We start from the raw sequence: 20,119 nt of genomic DNA, 5'->3' as shown, positions 1-20,119 counted from the left end.
ACCTTGCTTTCAGAGAGGGTCCATCCATCCCTGTGCTCTCCCAGCTCTTATGGCCACTCACAGAGCTTTTTGAGTGTTTTGAGATATTGTCATGGTCCTGAATCATCTGGGGACCCTGTTCCTAACCATAGAAGGACCCTTTGGGAGCAGCAGCAACCTAGGAACAAAGTTTCAGGGACATCACAGCAAGCCCAGCCCCATAATAAAGCAGATGACAAAATAATTACACCTCTGAGGGACAAGACTGCCCTGGAGCCTCAGTAAAACCAGGGCACCCCAGCTCCTGTCCCAGACAGATGCCACTCACACAGGGAGTGACACAACAGCCTCACTGCTGACCCAGAGCAAGGAGAGGGCAGCTGAGGTGTCTTGGTCCTGGTGGACTCTTCCCTTTCTCCCTGAGCTGGCAGGTGCCAGGTGAGAAGGCACAAAGCTACCTGCTCCTTCAGTACCATGAGTTTGCTGTGGTTGGGCCAGTGAGACAACCCCAGACTCACTGCCTTCTGGCCACTGATAAGAGCCATTATCTGGTTCCACAACTTCAATGTAGGTTCTCTCAGTCCTCCATGTACCTCTGCTTTTCCTGCCAGGGCTGTTTCTCACACTGCAGGACCACTATGCTGCTTTTTCTCTTCTGCATTGCCCTCCAACTTTCAGAGCAAGGTATCTCTGGTCAGGGGGCTCCAGCACACCTCGGGATGCAGTGTTCATGGAGGAAGGACTCTGATAAGTCCAAGTGCTCCAGGTCCATCCCTTCTGCAATTATACCCATTCTCCTAAAGCATGGTGTGGCAGCCTCCCAGGTGCATGGGCAGATGTTGTAACTTGCTCCCCCCAGCTGTGTGCCCACATCCTTCTGCATAACACACAATCCAACACAAAGCAGCTTCTACCCAGCAGAAGTCAGGGGATCTCCATGGCTTTGGTGCCCCAGAGAAGCAAGCACTGTTCCCTCCACTTTTGTCAAGAAGGAATCAGGACTAGAGGTAAACCAATATACCACAGCCTGCCCCAGAAATAAAACCCCTAATGCTGGCACTGACTTTTGTGTGTTAAGCTATCACTGCCCCACTGTTAACAGCAATTCCCAGGGCTGTACCAGAAACACCACGAGACAGGGTAGAGTGACACTGACTGATTTGGTAAAGAAGACTGATTTGGTAACAAAGCATCTTGATTCAGAGGCTTGTGGAAGGTGAATCTCTTAAAGATGAGACAGAAGATGGTGGAAGAGAAGGATGATCAAAATTGTGAGGACAGCTTGGAAGCAGAAAAGGGACTGAAGACCCTGGTGAGACAAAGGAAAGGAGTTCTCTGGCTTGGTGGAGGCTTGAGGACAAAGGCAAGGGCTGGTGTTTCCCATGGTGACATGTATGAAAAAGCAGTGACAACCTCCAGGTACTGCTGGAGAGGAGAACAGAAAAAAAAGCAAACACACAGAGAAGAGCCTCAGGGAGCCAGTGGCAGTGTAGAAGTCCCCAGCAACCAAACATCAGCTGGAAGAGATGGCAGAGTCCTCCAGGGTCAGTGAGGAGTTAGAAACATCATCTGAGAGGCAGGTAGAGCCCGGGCCAGGTCTGAGGAGCGAGGAGTTTCTCCAGGGAAAAGAGAGAGCTGTGCAGCCCCCAGGGGTGACACATTTTTATAGCCTTTGTGGAAAATTCCAGCCCTGCTTAATCTCTTGGGGCTCCTGTAAGATTGTGACACAGAGAAGGGGACCAAACAGGAAAGAATTAGAGGAAAAATGCCTCTCTTCTGGCAGCCACCATGGCTGTGCCAGGAGTTAGCAGCAGCTGCTGAGCAGCCAGCCCTGCCTCCCCCTCCTCCGGACGCCTCTATAAACACGCAGGGCTTACTCAGAAGATTAGAAGGGACCAGGGGAAAAGACAACAGAGTCTCTTTTGTAATGAGGAAGGATTACAGCATCAAGTGACCGGCTGCAGCTCCCAAGTGGGTTTCAGGCTCCTTAGCACACCGTGTCTGTCAGGTTCAATCCCCCCCATGAGCCAAGGGGGCACGAGGAGGCGGGCCGTGGCGTGGGCCACAAAGGACCCAGCGAGGACACGTGTGGCACCAAACCTCCAGAGCCTCCAGCACAGCTCAGGAGCCCATGAATGTAAGTACTGAATATCCCCAAGATAGATTCCTTCCAAGATCTGCCTTCCTGCCTCTCTGTGACCTCCTCTCACTCCACCTGCTTGCTCTCCATCTCTGTGATGGCTGTGGGTGTCTGTTTGCCGTCTCACGCGGTGGGTCAGGCACCTGATAAAATTCCTGTGGCCAGATCTTGGTGGTGGTGGACTTCCACAGTCTGATTAATGTCAGTTGACCTCCAGGTGTTAGTCTGGATGGATCAGGCAGGAGGGTGCAGGCAGCAGCAGACAGCAGGTCCCTGGGGAGGCATCCACAGGTGGCTCTTTTTCTCCCCCATCCCAACCCCGGTGCTGCTGGGAGTCGCCTCTCACCACGTACCTCAACTCCAAAATGGTACTTTGAGCATTTCAGCTGCCAAGTGACATCCCAAGGCAGTCCAACACAGGCTGGCAGGTGGGCAGGGAAGTGTCTTCACCAACCAGGGCTGGAGGAAAAAGTCCTGGGCAAAGCCTCATATCCCACATCGGAGCAGAACTGCAGAGAGGTGGGTGCCATTCATTATTTGCATGGACAAGAGCTGAAGTTTTCCATGTTTGGTAAAGAGTGAATCTGTATTTCAATTACGCAACAAAAGAATCTCCCTGAGCACTTTTGAGACTCAAAGCTCAGAGAAAAGTGCCAGCTTTCTGTAAGCAGCCCCTGACAAAGTGATGGGTGTCTGCACACACTTCTCATCAGTACAGCCCATCTGTACAGTCTCCAGGGCAGTTAAAAACCATTCTTTTGAGTCCCTGTGCACCAGGCCAGAAATACATATAGAAATGGCATAAATATACATGAGGCTCTAGTGCAAGGTGTGTCTGTGCAGCTGGGAAGCCCTTGGAAGGGCAGGTGCCAGCTCTGCTCCTCCAATAAAACCCCTGAGAGGGAGCTCAGGGAGAGTTATGACATAGAAGCCCAAAGGAGATTTGAAAAGCCAAAGCCAGGACTAAGATGATGTTTGCTTGAAGTAGGCAACAAAAAAGAATTTGCTGTTCACAGCACCAAGTGACTGAGACCTGAGCTGTCCCCACCTAACTGTAGATCTCTCACTGAGATGCTTAAATGAGGAATGTGGACACAACCCAACCTGCTTTCAGCTGCTGCTACAGAGCAGTAAGGTCTGAATTGTCCCTTGAACTGCTTCTTTGTCTCCATCGCTCAGGGAAGAGCCTGAATAACTATTAACATTATTGTCTCAGAGAGCAATGTGTGTGGAATGTCCTGGGTAACATGTTCTGATTTAGAAATACCAACAGTTTTCACATTGGGTAATTATTTATGAACCAAGGGACCATTGACCCTGGCTTGGCATGGATTATGCTTGTTTGCTTTTTTTTTTTTTTTTTTTACAAATCTAGGTTTATGGGAATGCAAGTCTGATGATTAATTGATTATAAAGAATTATTTACCCAGGGTTAGACTAGAAGAAGTGCAATGGAGATGCTGCATGATTGGGAAGCATTTCTTGAGCCCAAAAGGCTTTTTTTCATCCAGTGTGATTTATTGTGCAATATATTGTTGAAGGAGAGGGGAGGTGATGGAGTTGCTGGAATTTGTGCTCTGTGAGCCTGGCCCAGCTCCATCCCTCAGGTCTCTAACTGGAGGAGCTGTTCTGCCTGCAGGACTAGGATCAGCACAGCCAAGATGTGGCCCACAGCCCAAATTTAAAGATAGCTATGTTGTTGAGCAAGTGCTATAAAACCTGTCAGATCTCCAGGGATACCTTCACCTGGATCAGTACCAAGAGAACTCTTGACTTTGTTTTTTTGTTTTTGTGTTTCCTTTTTTATTGCTTGCAGTATTCCAGGAAAACATTTCCCAATGAGCAGATTTACAGAAAAAACAAATTTGAAGCAAATAATACAAGGAAAAAAAAATACAGGAAGAACTTTGGAGTTTGTGACAACAAATTAAACAACTATCTTGGGGAAGGCAGAGGCAAAAGGGCTCTGGCCACTCCAACCAACCAGCATGATTGAATGCTGATAACCAAACACTAAAAACCTCAGGCTTCACCAAAAAATACATTTCCTCTCATTGTAACCAGGTCACAAGCATCTCTAATACAGAACAAAGATGTCAAGCTCATCAAAATAATTCCCTATCCTAAATTTCCTCCTGTTTCCTTGTGTCACTGACTTCATCTTACTTATCTTTTGAACTCAAACCATTGTTTCTTCCTCTCTTTCTTTCTTCCTTCCATCTCTCTTGCCTGCTGGGACACTTGAGGTGTCCCTGGGGTGTCCCTGTCTGCTCTCTCTGCACAAGCTGTTTGGCAGCTTCAACACCTGCTCATTTGGTGTGTTCCCTAGGATCTGTGATGACAGTGACATACACCAACCGTGTGGCTGACGCCCGCCTAGGCACCTTCTCACAGCTCCTGCTCCAATGGAAAGGAAGTATCTACAAACTTCTCTACTCTGAGTTCCTGATTTTTATCTTTCTCTACTTCACCATCAGTCTGGTCTACAGGTAAGCATCCTTACACCCTGACACAGCCCCTCAGCCTCTCTTGGAGCAGAACAACTGAGTAACACAGGACTGGGACAGTGATCCTGAGGAACAGGACCTGGACGCCAGGAAAGTTCCTTCCTCACTGCTCCAATGTGGCTTAGCAGCTGATAAATCTCATTTTTCAATCCTGGGAACTACAGAGTTTCTCTTCTTTAGGAAGAAGTGTTGTATTTGATGATTACCTCCAGAAGAATAATGCATAGATCAGTGGAGACCAAGACTGAACTAAGCCTGGAGATGCCCCACAGTGGGAGCTTTTAGGAAGGAGTTTTCCCTCTTACACAACAGGCAATACCTTGGGTACATTTTTGAGAGCAGACATCAACTCTGGGCCCACAGATCTGTAATGAGGCAACTGCACTCTGTGGCTGGTCTGGTTTTGCTCAGGAAAGGCAGGGAAGTCCCTTAGGTCCATCACAGAGGTAGGGAAGCAGTTTTACAACAGAGGCAGAACTGAGGTAAGAGCAGAGCTTGGACTGACATTTTGCAGGATATTAAGTGAATTGAGGTGCACATCCAAGCTGTGTGTCAAACCTTGGATGCCATACAGCATGCTTCTGAGCAAGAAAAACTGGGATGTCTGACATCAGACTGTGTCCCTTACCACACACTCTCCACCAGGGAGCACTTCTGGCTCCCTCGGATTGGTCAGTGGGATATTTTGGGGTGGTGGGCTGATGTCCTGGGCTCCTGAGGGCTCTTCAGTGACATCATCCCCAGCCTCACAGCATAAAAGTGCTGTTCTTGGCTCCCCTCTCTCAATTTCTGTCCCCGCAGGTCCAGACTATTCTCTGAGACTGATATTCCTGTTTCTCCCTTTTAGGCTGATCCTGAGTGAGAGCCAAAGGCTGATGTTTGAGAAGCTGGCACTCTACTGCAACAGCTACGCTGAGCTAATCCCCGTGTCCTTTGTGCTGGGTAAGAAGCTCTGGGAAGGCACAGGGAAGAGGAACGGGTCAGTGTTTCTTCTCCCTGGTTTGATCCAGAGCTCAGCAAGATTTGCTGAGCAGATCTCACCCTCTGCCTTTGTAAAAATCCTCCAGCGGAACCCATCATCCCAGGCTGCAGCTGTGAGGCATGCCTCCAGCACACAGCTTGCACTGTCCAGATGTACCAGAGTCTCCTGGGCTCCACCAGGAGGGTAGGCACCCAGTAGCATCCAAAAAAAAAAACCCCAAAGAGACCTGAATTGCCTCCCAGGAGTGCCAGCACCCCCATCTGATCAACCCCCACCTTCCCACCCACGAGCATTCCCATCTCCCCCTCCTTCAGGTCGATTAATTTGCTCAGCTCACCTCTAGGTTTCTACGTGGCTCTGGTGGTGTCCCGCTGGTGGGCTCAGTACGAGAGCATCCCCTGGCCCGACCGGATCATGAACTTGGTCTCCTGCAACGTGGATGGGGAGGATGAGTACGGGCGGCTCCTGCGCCGCACGCTGATGCGCTACAGCAACCTGAGCAGCGTCCTCATCCTGCGCTCCGTCAGCACCGCCGTCTACAAACGCTTCCCCAGCATGGAGCACGTCGTGAGGGCAGGTCAGCTCTGGGACAGCTCTGCCACCAGCACCTCGCTGCTGGTTTTGAGGGTAAAAAGCCTTGGGAAGGGGCCAGGAGAACTCCGGCACGGAGATGGGAAAACGCTGCGAATGTGCTCAGCGGCTGCTCCTACCCTGGCTCTGCCCCTCAGAGATAATCAACTGTTTGCTTGGCACAGGATGCTTGTTCCTTACAGAAAGCTTGTTTGAAAGATGAAGGGGCTCTGACAGAAAGCTTGTTTGAAAGATGAAGGGCCTCTGCTCAATTTTTTTTTAAATAAGGGGAGCATCAAGATCCAGTTTCTGAATATAGTGTCCTGGCTGAGCAGCTACGAGTAACTGTGGTGCAGTGACTTTACTCAGAGCTGCTCACCCTGCACTGAAAATGTGTGTGGGAAGAGCTGTCTGTAGTAAATGATCCCATGCACAGAGCATGAGCAGACTCCTGCCAAGTGGCAGGATTGTCCCTCCTTCAGGATAACAGTTTTCCACAGGGCAGGTGGGAATTTGAGCCTCAAGAGCTCCCACTTTAACTGCTGGGCTCCCTGAATCCTCTCTGAAGATGCTGCCGAAGGTACATTTCCCAGGCTGCCTGAAGGGAGATGTCTGTACCCACCCTAGTCATGGTTCCCTTTGCAATCCAGAAAGAGAAACAGGCACCTCAGGGACAGATGTTATCCATTTCTCCCCAAATGCCTGTGTACACCAGGCAATTGCCCCCTCAGCAGTACTTTATCTCCCATGCTGACTGTGAGCTGGTCACATATACTGCAGATACCCAAAGTGGAATGAGATAAAGCCTGCCTCTCACTCCTGTAACTCAAATGTTTTAACAAAACTGCTCCTCCTCCTGTGTGTCTCCCCAAGGCTGAGCACCTGAGTCTTCCCTGTGATTTTTAAGGAGCACTAAAGTGACCACCTGAGATTTAATGTTTCCATTTGAGACCAGATCAATTTCTTTCAACTGTCTGTGGCCATTCCTCTTCCATCTACTCTTTTCTACCCAGGCCTCATGACACCAGAGGAGCACAAGAAGTTTGAGAGCTTGAATTCTCCCCACAACAAGTTTTGGATCCCCTGTGTGTGGTTCTCCAACCTGGCTGTGAAGGCAAGGAACGAGGGGAGGATCCGGGACAGCGTGCTGCTCCAAGGCATCCTGAATGTGAGTGACTCAGGCAAGAGGCAAATGTGTGAGATCCTTGTCCAGTCCTCAGCTCCATGTGTGAGATCCTTGTCCAGTCCTCTGCTCCAGGGATTTCCAGAGGTCAGGCAAGCAAGAGGAATGGTGAGGTTGGGCAGTGAGACAAGTTCCTGGGGATATTACATTAACTGTGATGGGAAATGTCCCCATGGCCACTCTGCAGCTTGTGACAGAGCAGAGCTCTTTGTGGCCTGACAGGGTAGGGAGGGGATGTGACAGCTTCCTCCAATGTGGGACTGGGGACTCACATCTAATTGTAGTAGTGGGAGACACACATGTAGCAGGTCCTTCCTCGAGCCTTCACACACTCCAGAGCAGCAAACTACAGTGGTCACTGGAGGTCTCTAGAATACACAGGGAAAGCCACAAGGAATCATGTATCTGGAAGAGACCAAGTAGAGGTCAAAAGCATCCCTAACAACCAAAGTCTGTGTAGAAAACTTTACTATTGAAAACTCTAAGATAGTCCTGGGAAGCAAGCCATGCTCCACAGGCAAGACCTGGCAATGATCCGTGCCCAGCTGCAGAGAAAAAACAGTCCAGACCAGCTCATCCTTCCTGGTATTCATGTGCAGAGAAAGTCACATTGTTTCTGTTGCCTGGAGTGGGATTCATCTGCCCAGAGAGGGAGACCTCCCTCTGGGTATTTAACTAAACTCACTATATATTCAGGAGAGAGAAATGGATGCTCCCCAGACATTCTTTGCCTAACCTGTTGGCTGCTCAGTTTGTTAGGAGAAAAACTCTTTATTATGAAGTGAGCTAGGATGGTATCTTTTTGGAGACACCCAGGGGGCAAGGAGCTCCTCCAGGGCAAGAATGAGACCTTGCTGATGGACACCAAAAGGGAGCAGGAGTCCTGGCTGAGCCCCCTCTTCTAAAGGAGGTATGAATGGGAGGGAATGGGCTGAAGCAATACAGATGGGAAGCTGAAAGGAAACTTGTCTCTGGAAGACAGAAGAAGAGGTCAAAAAAGCTTCCCCAACAACTGAAGTCCATGTGGAAAACTTGCTCTGGGCAACGGGGATGGAGTCAGTGTCCCCAGGAAGGAGATGCCAAGCTCTGGTGACACAGGCCACTCCTTTTCCTCCCCCCAGGAGCTCAACACCTTGCGCAGCCAGTGTGGGCGACTCTACGGCTACGACTGGATCAGCATCCCTCTGGTCTACACTCAGGTGAGAAGGGATCCCCCACACCTCCTGCCCTGCTGCCAGCCCAAGCACACTGCCCTGTGCCACAAGGGGCACCCCTGTGTCCCTTCACTTGGTCACCTCATCCCCAACAACACACATCAGCTCATCCAAGGTCAGGCTGGACAGGGCTCTGAGCAACCTGATTTAGTTAAAGATGCTCACTGCAGGGGGGCTGGACTAAATGGCTTTTAAAGATTCCTTCCAACCCAAACTATTCTAAGATATGTAGCTCAGCAGTATGGAGCCAGCCCAGCTTTATTGCCCTAACTCAGACACAGCCACCTCTGCAGAAACTTATTCAAGCTTACTCAAGGTGAGGCTTGAAGAGGCTCTGAGCAACCTGATCCAGTTGAGGATGTCCTTGCTTACTGCAGGGGGATGGACAAGATGACCTTTAGAGGTCCCTTCCAACCCAAATTCTTCTATGATTCTATGAAACACCCCAGGGATGACCCCCACGGGTAGCAGAGCAGCTCTGATGGAGCTGTGCCTCTTGTGTGAGAGGGAGCTGAGTGCTCGTCCTGAGCTGTTTGGGAGCTCTCCTGATGCAAAGCCAGACAGACACCTCGGCACCAACCTGCCCTTTTGTCTCCCCCATCCCAGCAGCTCAGATAACACAAAGAGCTGTGAAATGAGAACTGTTTTGCTCATGCTGTGCTGAAGGTTGATGAGGAACACACTGGGAAATGATATTCCTACACAGAGCAGTGTCTTGCACACCAGGAATAAAAGCAAAATCCAAGTGTGTCTTTGCCCCCTCTGCAATACACAGCACATTATTTTGTTATCTAGGTTTCCAAACAAATCCTGTCAATTCCAGGTGTTCTCTCTCCTGCCCACCATGGAACAGCCCCACGCTGTTCACTGCATGGCTTGGCTCCAGAGTCTTGTGATGCTGGGTGTTTATTTTGAACCCTCTTGCTTGTTGCATCAAGAAACCACCACACAGCACTCTCAGCTGCTTTTAATTTTAAAAAGAGGAAGTTCCCAGTCCTGTCATTACAGAGCAGAGCACAAAGCTCATTGTAGCTTGAAATCTGGGCAAGCAAGCAGGCAAATGTAAGACAAGAAAAAATAAAAATAGGCCCAGCGTGAGGAGCAGGAAGGAAGGAGCTGGTTGAGAGCTGGCAGCACTGACAGAGTTTTCCCTCCCTGGCTTGGAAGCAGCCTGCCAGGACAGGCTGAGCCATGAGAGGCTCAAAGCAGCTTTAAGAAGAGAGTAAGGCAAGAATGGAAAGAGCTCACAGCACCCCTTATTTCAGGAGCAGCACAACCACACAGCAGGTTGTTCAGGCTCTTTCCATCCAGGATGTCACATGCTTTCTTCTGTCACTGCCTTTCTGTGGAAGGCAAATATCATTCCTGGGACAGCCTGGAATGAAATACAGCCTGTGTAAAAGCTGAAGGGCAAAGGGTATGTTTGAAGCTTTCTGCAGTGGAAATCCATCTTCCTGCAAAAAGCAGAGGAGGAAGGAGCCTGTCAGAACTCAATCCAAGGCTTTTCAAAAGAGCAGCAGCCTGCTGCTGTTTGGAGATGTGTGGGGTGGAGCTGATGCTGGGAAAGCAAGCTGGGAACTCAAGCTCTTCTGGTATGTCCCCTGGCATCTTTCCCAGGTGGTGACCGTGGCTGTTTACAGCTTCTTCCTGGCCTGTCTGATCGGAAGGCAGTTCCTGGATCCAGAGAAAGCCTATCCTGGACATGAACTGGATCTCTTTGTGCCCGTCTTTACGTTCTTGCAGTTCTTCTTCTATGCTGGCTGGTTAAAGGTAAGCCCAAGAAAAATATGTCTGGAGCCAAAATCTGCCCCAGCTGAGGTTTGTCCCAGTCTCTTGCTCACCAGGGACCCAGCTGCATTCTTTGGCCCGTGGGCAGCAGAGAAAGGAGAAGCAAATGGGGGCTGAGGGTATTGCTGAGCCCTCCTCAGTTTCTGAGTGTTTCACTCTGGATCAGCTCTATCTTTCCTAAGCTTTGGTCCTGATCTGCCTGAGGAAAAAGGATGGCAGTGGGGCTCCACTTTTATTAGCCCACTCCTTTTTGGGAGGAAGAGCATTGCTCCAATTTCAGGAGACATCATGCTTGACTCTGCCCCACAGCCCTTCTGCCTGCAGAGAAAGGGACAGATATGACCACGATGACCTTTGCTGTATGTTCTCCACATGCAGGTGGCTGAGCAGCTCATCAACCCTTTTGGGGAGGATGATGATGACTTTGAAACCAACTGGCTCATCGACAGGAACCTGCAGGTAAAGTGAAGGCAGAATCCTTCAGATGAGTCTGACCTGCAGAGGAACACTAAAGCAAAACTTCACCTGAGGGCTTAGCAGTCCCCATCAGTCACAAAATTCTCCTCCAACACCTCTGCCACCCACCTCACCTGCCCTTGCACTTTCCTGAGGTGTCAGCTGTATGTTTAGAAGAATCCCAGGATCTCTAGAGGGTAGAAGAGCAGAAAGCATGAGGCTTCCCAACAAATATGGAGGTGGCCAACCCAGTGGTTGCCCTCAGGAGCCAAGGAGATATCCCAGGCTCCAAGAAGAACATGGGGCCTGTGACAGAAGGACCTCCCCACACCAGGGACAACATGACTTCTGGTGCATCTTTGTACACAGAGACTGACTGCAGCTGTAGTCCACACTGTGACACACACGATGGATCCAGGTTGTTCCTTTCAAGCCTTTGGTATTTTTCATAGAACCACAGGATTATTTGGGTTGGAACAAGCCTTAAAGATCATCCAGTTCCAAACCCCCTGCATGGGCAGGGAGATCTCCCACTGGACCAGGATGCTCAAAGCACTGTGCAACTTGGCCTTCAACATTTCCAGGGATGGGGCAGCCACAGCTTCTCTGGGCAGCATGTTCCAGTATCTCACCACCTTCACACTTAAGATTTTCTCTCACATTCCTGCCTCTCCCTAGCTTTTCCCACCCTCTGTATTTAAAATTCTCTCCCTCTGCTTTCTTCCACGCAACAACTCTCCACCTTAAGCCTGCATTGACACTCAGCCCTTCAGTTCCAGTGAGCTGATTGTTTTCCTGTCTCCTTCAGCATCACTTCCCTTCCCATTAATCAAATCTTTCCCAGTGAAAAACAACCCCAAGCGACAGAAAACCACACAGCAAACCCAACCACTCACCTCACTACATCACCTCCTCCTCCCCAGCATCCCTTTGTCCACCAATAACAGGCACATGTAATGCTACTCACCCCAGATCACATTTCTGCTGTCCCCTGAAGGTCTCCCTTATGGCAGTGGATGAGATGCATCAGGATTTGCCCATTCTGGAGAAGGACCTATACTGGAATGAGCCAGACCCTCAGCCACCCTACACTGCAGCCACTGCTGAGTACAAGCGCCCATCATTCCTAGGCTCAACTTTTGATATCAGGTGAGTGCAGCCACAGGGTGTCACACCAGTCTGTGTTCACCTTGGATCAAGCCTGGTGCAGGATATTTTACTTGAGGAGTAAGAGAGAGCACTAATATCCTTCTCATAGTCCATGGAATCTTGCTCTAAGATACTTGCAGGCTTGTCCAAATACAATAGCTAACATCCCCCATGGAAAATCCCACACTGGTTTGGGTTGGAAGGGACCTTAAAGACCATCCTAGTTCCAGCCCCTGGGTCATAAGCAGAGGCACCTCCCACAAGACCAGATTGCTCCAAGCCCTGTCCAGCCTGGCCTTGAACACTTCCAAGAAGGGGACATCCACATTTTCTCTGAGCCAGTGTTTCACCACCCTGAGAGGAAAGAATTTCTTCCTAATATCTAACCTATGATTCCACCTTGTCCTATCACTCCATGCCCTCGTCAAAGTCCCACTTTATCTTCCCTTCAGGGACTTCAAAATTCTCTAAGGTCTCCCCAAAGCCTTCTCTTCTTCAGACAGGACAACCCCTACTCTCTCAACCATTCAGGAAAGGATGCCTCTGACCTCTTTCCCCCCTCCCCTCTACTGTGAGCATCCCCACCATGGGGGGCTGACACAATGACAACCCTGGGACAGAGGCTTGCCCCTGGCAGCAGTGCTCCCTGTGCTGCTCACCTCCCCACCAGAACCCACCTCTTTTTTGTGGCAGTGTCACAACCCCTTTTGTCTTTCCTCAGCATGCAGAAAGAAGAGATGGAATTCCAACCCCTGCAGCAAATTAAAGAGAATGAGGAGGCCAACCACTCCACACCCCTTCTGGGACACCTGGGCCGCCTCCTTGGTGTGCAGTCACCAAGCTCCTCCAGGTCCTCTTCCCGGATGAACCTGCTGCGCAAGCGAGGAGACCCGGCATCCCCCTTCTCCCAGTATGCATACCAAGACATGGGCAAGCCTGGCAGCCCCTGTGGCATCAACCAGCCAAGGGGAGACTCCAGTTCACAGGAGCAGTGGGACAGCGAAGACAGAAAACTAAGGGAGTTTGATGCCTTCATGTCAACCCCGTTTTATGAGAGACCTGGTTTCTACAGTGCTCCACAGACACCCATCAGCTCCATCCCCATGATCTTCCCTCCCCGACGTCAAGGCCGCAAGAAGCCTCCTGCTCTCTCCAGCATTGCTGCCTGCTCAACTTCTCTCAGAGATGTCATTGCCAACTCCTCACCTTCTAAGGTCAGTGATACAAATAAAAGTCAGAGCTCCCTTGGCTCGAGTGCAAAGGAAACGTTTGTTTGGCCAACGGATCGGAGCAAAGGTCCCGACTCATTGATTCTAACAGTAGAAGAGGAGAAGAGCAGCTCTAGCAGTAAAAGCAGAGATGTCACCACAGGAAGTCCAGGAGCTCAGTCCACAGCATCAGATAGCCTTAAATTTCCCTTCATGGACGAGTCCCCAGACCATGAGAAGCAGGGTAGCTTCAAGAGTCTGAAGAGCTTCTTGAAAGGTTCACACCCACCCCAGCTAACCCTGGAGAGCACAGCATCAGCCACCCCCACCTCTGAGCATTCGAGTGCCTTTCACACCCCCAGTACCAAAACCCCTGGAGGCAGTGCCACCCTTTGCTTCTCATTCCCTCCTGTGACATCTCCAGTGCTGGAGAGATCCCACATGGGGAACGTGGTTCCTGACGCTCGCAGCCTCAGTTTAGACGACGCAGCCAGCACTTCAGAGCAGCATCCAGGAGAGGTTTCCAGGACTACAAGAGATACTGGAAATGGAAACACTAATACTCCTCCTACTAAAGAGGCAAGAAGAGCAGAGAGTGCATCCCCCAATGACTCTGGAATCTCTCTAGCTGAAGGTGACTTGGTGGGGCTGATGGAGGTGATCATGGAGACGAGTGAAAACGCGTGTGAAGAGCAGTTAGATGAGTACAGCTAGAGGAGACCAGGAGACACCCAGTTCTGTTGAGATTCCTGCTGGGTTACTGATACTGCAGTTATCTCTATGACTGGCCACACTGGCACCCACCCAAACAGGAGGGCAGAGCAGCCAAAACACCTCTTGGCTGGAACACTCAGCTCAAGCCCAGCCCAAGGCTGAAGCCAGCACTACCAAACACATCACTAGAAGCCTCACATTCAGCAGCAGGCACAACTTGTGTTGCAACCATAAAACAAATAAAAAAAAAACAAACTTCTAGACTTGTGGCAAAACAAATGAGTGTTATATTGCAGATACCTAACAGCAGTTCAGCTGGTATCTGCATGAAGAACATGGAGCACGAGTGTGGCCCAAAACAGGATGTATTATGTTATTATTTGACACAAAACCCATTGCAAGCCTCAGGTAGGATCTGTGCTACTCACAAAGATACTCCAAGGAAAGAGAGGGAACTGAAGCAAGTCACAGCATTTGTGATGCAGCCCCATTGTTCAGCAGTCATGCCTAGCTGGGGTTTTCCAGCAGTGGGAAAGGAACAGGGTAAGGCAGGGCACCTGTCCACTAGAGCAGGCAGCAGCATTTGCCAAGTACATGACTTCCTTTTGAAGTTCCACATCACATCTGCCACCAATCTGAGTGCTCAGAGCAGAGAAAGTCATCTGGATGGCAGCAGACCCCATACAGCTGAGTTTTCACTGTCTTCCCTATGGAAATAAAAGCAAGGCTGAACTCCAGTACCATCTGTTTTGTTTCCTCATTTTAGTTTCTGTGCAACAGGAACTGAGAAAGCAGTTTTTCCCCACTTACAGGGTCTGAAAGTCTCTCCTTTATCACATGAAAATTTTAGTTTGCCTCCCACATCCCTTCCCAGCTTCCCACCCTGTCTGCCTTCCCAGCAGAGCTGTTAAACCCCAACAGAAGTCACCATGTGCTGCTGCAGCTCCAAACTGTTCTTCTGCAGCTTCAGTCCAGCCCAACATCTCATTCACAGGACCTCTTCTCCATACAGGAACACTAATTTTTTAGACAGGCACAATTCCTACCAAGATGCCAGCCCATCCCCTTTCAATAGCCTGACTTAACAGGGATGCACTCAGCAAGCCCAGATACCCACACCTTTTTCTTGAGGATTCCTTACAGCAACAGCTTGAAGGCATTTTAAAACAACTTTAGTCTCTGAGCAATTCCTGCAGTAGATCCCACAGGATGGGAGAAGAATAATTTTTATAAAGGCACTAAGTAAAACCTGATCTGAGATGAAGGATAATTTAGAGAGGTATCAATGCTGAACTTAAGATGGTGGTCACAGACCATGGAACACAATCTCTCACTCCTGAGAGAAACAGGAAAAGCCAACTTGAACCAAGTCACTTTATTGGATGGAGGGCAATACACAAAACACAAGAGAAAATAGGGGTGGTATTTGGTACAGAGAATAAGAACTGTTTAACTAGATAGCTGAAGATGCATGCATGGCTGGACAGTAAAGTTGGGAGTCCCACTGAAACCCCACAGTATGGCCCTGGGCAAGACTTCAGCTGTCATTGTCACTGTCCCCAAGGGTGTGCTTGTCAAAGAGGTACTCTGCCATGCCATATTTTGGTGCCCCCATCTTCCGCAGGTTGGTCACATGGTCACCCAGCTGTTTGATGGACTTCACCTGCTCATCCAGGTAGTGAGTCTCAATGAAGTCACACAACTGAAAGGGAGACAACAGAGTTTAAATTCAGGCCTGAACACAGCTCCTCCTGCTGAAGCAACAGCTCAAATCCTACCAATCCTCTCTGGAGAAAGGACAAGAATGAGAGTTTTAAAGCTGCAGAAGATGCTAGAAAGAAGCCTTTAGTTTTGCCTCAGCAATGTCAGAACAGGGACAAGGTTATCTAGGCACACTTGCTCCAGAACCATACAGTAAATGTCAGCTTAAGAAGCATCACAGGAACAGAAGCAACAGAAGTTTCTGCAGGTATTGAGAAGCCCTCACTGCACAGCACTTGACATGACACTTGTAGAATAGTCCAGCAATGTTTCTTCTTTTAGAAGTCCCTCTGATTCACACACTTCCAAGAGTACTTAGATTCAGACACCTGCCCATCTCTTGCTGATATTAAGAAGCCTCAATCCAGCCTTGCCAAGCCTAGAACCATGCAACGTGTTGGGATGGAAGAGACCTTTAAAAGGCAGTAACTTCCACCTAAGAGGAAAACTCTGTTTTCAGACACTGTGTCCTGAAGTGTAAGGGCTTTTAGCAGTCAGAAGCAGCAATGTTTACATCTTGTAACAGCCCTGCAGGCATCCATTGATTCAAATAACTCATCCCACACAGAAAGAACCCTCAGATCTTAATTCTTTATGTTTGTACACGAGCATCTTCTGTTCCCAAGAGCAAAAGAAGGGTTTGAATGAAGCAATAAACCCACTGGGCTGTGCAGCAGGCTTCTGCTACTCAACACACTCCAACAGGACCTCCTGGAAAGATGGCAATAATCCTACTCAACAGCTAAACTGGGTTTTCCCTTGGGAAAGGCTGCACTTTCACACCTGTTTTCACCTTTAGGCATGGCAGGGACACACAGCTTGCCCGTAAACCCTCACTGTTAGACACACACAAACCCTGAGCTTCAGCATCCACTTACATGTGGGTCGTTCTTCTCAGTTGCCAGTTTGTGCAGCTCCAACAGTGACTGGTTCACGTTCTTCTCCAGGTGGAGGGCACACTCCATTGCAGTCAGACCATTCTCCCAGTCATCCCGATCTGGTTTCTAAAAGAGGAAAAGCACACAACCAGATTTTCCATAAGTACTCACAGTCCATTAGGGAACAGAGTCTTTTACACCAGTCTCAAAGCCTGTGTAGATGAAGTTTAGGCATTTAGGTATCTTCAGAAACTTGGTGGACACTCAGTGCACACTGAACAGAACTGAATCCCAGACCTGCCCCCATTCCCTTGGTTCTCCTCATCTTATGTTCTCCAAGCTCTTGTAGGCAAAGAAGCCACTGGAGAGGTAATTTTCCTCCTCCCTTTGTAACCTAACAGCTTAAAAATCTGCTTGTGAGAAGGCACCAGGCACTATCTCAGAAATGAAGCAGTTGAGACACCAGTGCAGGCAGTCCTCAGCTCAGAGCTGCCTGGTTTATGAGTGGTATTTACAAGTCCTCAGACCTACTAGTAAATAAGAGAATTCTTCTCAAGTGCTCATCACTTTGTTTGCTTTCCCTCTCCCACTTGCATTGAAATGGTTCCACAAAACTGCTTACTTCCCCATTCCAGATACTATAATTTAAAGTGACTCCAAGGAAAGTGTTGTGAAAGGGAGCAACAAGCAATTGGAAACTTGAGATTTCCTTTTGCCATGGTGAGAGTCAAGTTCTCTACAAAACTGCACACAGAGCAGAGAAGACTGCTGTAAATTTAAGGTAGAAAACCCCACTTTAGTTACTCTCACCCCACAGCAAACCACCTAGGGCTCTTTTCACACAGAAAGTACTTTTTATTCAGCACAAATTATGTGCTGAATTACTTCACATATCTAGATTTTGGGCCGAATGCCACACTGGGATCACAGCACTGCAGTGTGCTTTCTACTGCCAGCTGCTGCTCCTTCTGGGAGAAGACCCAAGGGGAAATTCCTCCTCTTCCAGCCTAGAGACAGACCAACCCACAGCTCCACTCCTCACCTTGATGTCCTGCAAGAAGATGCGTCCACCCCTCTGATTTTGTAGCTTCATCAGTTTCTCAGCATGCTCACGTTCCTCGTGGGACTGATGCCTGAAGTACTTGGCAAAGTTTTTCAGAGCCACATCATCCCGGTCAAAATAGTAGGACTGTAAAAAAAAAGAAGAGTTCATAAGCTCAGAAACAAGCCTCACTCCATCAGCAACACCAAGCCAAGTCCAAACTGGGACTTCAGACATTTTCTTATCATCCCTACTCCCAAGACAGCTGGGGTGCAAGCTCAGGCTAGAAATAGCACGAGGACAGCAAGGCAGCATGGCAAAACTCTTCCCTTAGCAGCTGCAAGTTGGGCTTTGCTGACCAGGTTTATATTTTAACCTGCTTCTCAACCACAAACAAATAAATGGTTCCATTCTGAAGATAGAAAAAACTCACACCCCATAAAGATACCATTTGGACCTAGCAGCCTTCAAGAGGGAGAAGTCCTTCCCTGCTCCCTTTGTTTGCCTGAATTTGTTTACAATGGTCACAAGTCAAGGTCCTGACTTGCAATAGCAAGGGTCACCCAGAATTTTAAGTACTTCTGCAACAAAGCTCCCTCACCTTATCAGGGATTAGACTAAGTAGTACACACTTTCTACCTTAAAGGAAAATATTCGTATCACATTTAAAAGTGAAAAGATAAATTAAAAGAGGTTTCAACCGCAGACACAAGATCATCTTTTTTGAAAGCCAAAGAAACCCCTATTAAGAGCAGTTAGAAGCCATTACACAGCTCATTTGTTCTGCGGTCAGAGCCATTAGGCAGGCTTCAATGGAAACCTTTGTATCAGCTCCCAGACAAACTGCTACAGAATTTTCTGCTCTTAAACCAGCAGCTCGGAGGTTCAAGGTAAGACACTATAGTGCTTGTGTACCACAACCACCCACCAACGTAACATTCAGCTTGGAACCGAGGTGCAGATCTTCAGAGTAAGGCAAAAACGAGCTGTTAAGTTTGGACCAAAGCTCCCTATTTGAGCTATGGCTAAAATCGCAGTTGTATGGCAAATGGGCCATGTAAGCACAGCTCCACACAAACCAGAGATTCCTAACTAATTCCCTTCGAAAACTACATACGGAAAAAGAAAACCTTGCCCGAGAGACAAGAACGCCAGTGGGAAAGGTGCCAATCGCTTCGTTAGTCAACTCCTGCTATATCCAACCCAGCCCCAAGGGCAGAGCTGCTTAAAAGCTGCTGAGCTGGACTGATAACGAGGCCGCCAAGGGCAAGGGACAGAGCGCGGTTAACGTGTAACTGCGGCTCGCCCCGAGATAAAGGCTTCACCTACAGAAAACAAGAGGCTGCCCCTCCCCCGGGCAAGGCCGAGAAGGGCCCCGAGGCGGTGGAGAAGGAGGAGGAGGAGCAGGGCTGGGCCCGCAGGCACCGCCCGGCGTTCAGAACTCCACCCCATCCATCCTCCCCCCCCTCACTCCCCCTTCCCGGCAGCAAGGAGGCTGCTGGGGCAGCATGGAGGGCCCGGGCTGGCCCCTCACACCGCAGACACGGTTACGTTTTTATCCCTTACGAGATATTCCTCTCCTATCACCAACCCACCTCTCCCCTCCCCCTTTCTCGGGCCTCACACATAAGATACGACACTTGCTCCCCATCCCGGCAGGGCCCAAACACAGGGCGGACCTCAGGGAGAAGCCACACCGAGGGAGCCGCCTACACTCCCCCTCCCCCCGAGGCTGACCCCCTGCCCCGACCGAAGCATTGGGACTGCTGGGTAGGGCTGAGGCGCCTCCCCCTACCCCACCGGAGGCCTCACGCCTCCCCCCTTGCTCTCCTTTATCCCAACCCCATGAGCATCGTCCCCTTCACCCCAGACCCCCCGCCCCGGGCCTCTCACCATGCTGAGGTACACGTAGGAAGCGTACAGCTCCAGGTTGATCTGCCGGTTGATGGCGGCCTCGCAGTCCTGGTGGTAGTTCTGGCGCACCTGTGAAGGGGGAGCTGCCATGGCGATGCCTGAAGAGGGCGAGTCGGTGGGTGTAAACGACGGTGAAGGTGGTAGCGGTGGTGGTGATGGTGGGGGGCGGCGGGCCCGAGCGTCGCCGGTTCCGTCCAAGCACTGTTGACGCAGGAACCCGCTCCGCTTCGCCTCGCCGACGCGCTGTGAGGAGCGGCGCTTGCGAGCCGCGCCATTTATAGCGACGATGGCGTCACGGCGCGCGCAGGGCCCCACCCACCCCCCCTCCCAGCCTCGACGTCACGCGGAGGGGCGGGGCCTCCCTTCTGCTGGCCCAGCGTGACTCAGCACCTCCCCCCGCCACGAGCGCCTCGGCCCCGCCCACCGCCTTTCCCGCCTCCCGCGCGCGCTGTCGTCCCCTTCCCTCAGGGCCGGTGCGGGCAGCGCCTCAGCCATGGCGGGAGCTGGGGCTGCTCTCAGGGGTCTCGCCAACCCTCCTCGCCTCCTTTCCTCCTTAAACCGACAAACTTCCCCCTTTGCGTTTAGTGACCCCCGTCCCAGCCTAAACATGGAGTCCGGGGTGTCTCCCCGCCAG

The 20,119-nt window shown here is 50.2% G+C and overlaps 3 protein-coding genes across 6 annotated transcripts in view; 1 reads left to right on the top strand and 2 right to left on the bottom strand.

Moving 5' to 3' along the window:
• Nucleotides 1-6,070, bottom strand: part of RAB3IL1 (RAB3A interacting protein like 1) — a 28,338-nt gene extending 22,268 nt beyond the window's left edge. Inside the window, exon 1 of the mRNA XM_030451161.1 lies at nt 5,946-6,070. The gene's annotated coding sequence lies outside the window, so the exon portion shown is untranslated. The remainder of the gene's footprint in view (nt 1-5,945) is intronic.
• On the top strand, nt 1,817-14,621 carry LOC103532545 (bestrophin-1). 4 transcript variants are annotated; one of them, XM_030451157.1, is made up of 10 exons: nt 1,817-2,116; nt 4,449-4,608; nt 5,474-5,605; nt 5,941-6,185; nt 7,192-7,346; nt 8,483-8,560; nt 10,193-10,345; nt 10,742-10,822; nt 11,817-11,968; nt 12,690-14,621. In XM_030451157.1, exons 2-10 carry the CDS (start codon nt 4,457-4,459, stop codon nt 13,888-13,890), a joined length of 2,349 nt encoding a protein of 782 aa, XP_030307017.1. In that variant the 5' UTR covers nt 1,817-2,116; nt 4,449-4,456; the 3' UTR covers nt 13,891-14,621. The 4 variants fall into 4 exon arrangements, with proteins under 4 accessions (XP_030307017.1, XP_008496543.2, XP_030307019.1 ...); XM_008498321.2 differs by having other exon boundaries at nt 1,818-2,116; nt 5,474-5,568; nt 5,952-6,185; XM_030451159.1 differs by lacking the exons at nt 1,817-2,116; nt 4,449-4,608 and having other exon boundaries at nt 5,491-5,568.
• Nucleotides 14,622-15,246: 625 nt separating this feature from the next.
• LOC103532530 (ferritin heavy chain) lies at nt 15,247-19,785 on the bottom strand. Its single transcript, XM_008498306.2, has 4 exons — nt 19,465-19,785; nt 17,572-17,718; nt 16,530-16,655; nt 15,247-15,592 (listed from the first exon to the last, which is right to left on the bottom strand). The coding sequence occupies exons 1-4, from the start codon at nt 19,573-19,575 to the stop codon at nt 15,428-15,430; spliced, it is 549 nt and encodes a 182-aa protein (XP_008496528.1). The 5' UTR covers nt 19,576-19,785; the 3' UTR covers nt 15,247-15,427.
• Between the last annotated feature and the right edge of the window lie 334 nt (nt 19,786-20,119).

Source organism: Calypte anna, chromosome 5, assembly GCF_003957555.1.
Source record: "Calypte anna isolate BGI_N300 chromosome 5, bCalAnn1_v1.p, whole genome shotgun sequence".
Classification (NCBI taxonomy): domain Eukaryota; kingdom Metazoa; phylum Chordata; class Aves; order Apodiformes; family Trochilidae; genus Calypte; species Calypte anna.
Note: the sequence above shows the minus strand (reverse complement) of the source record. Positions and strands in the feature narration are given on the sequence as shown.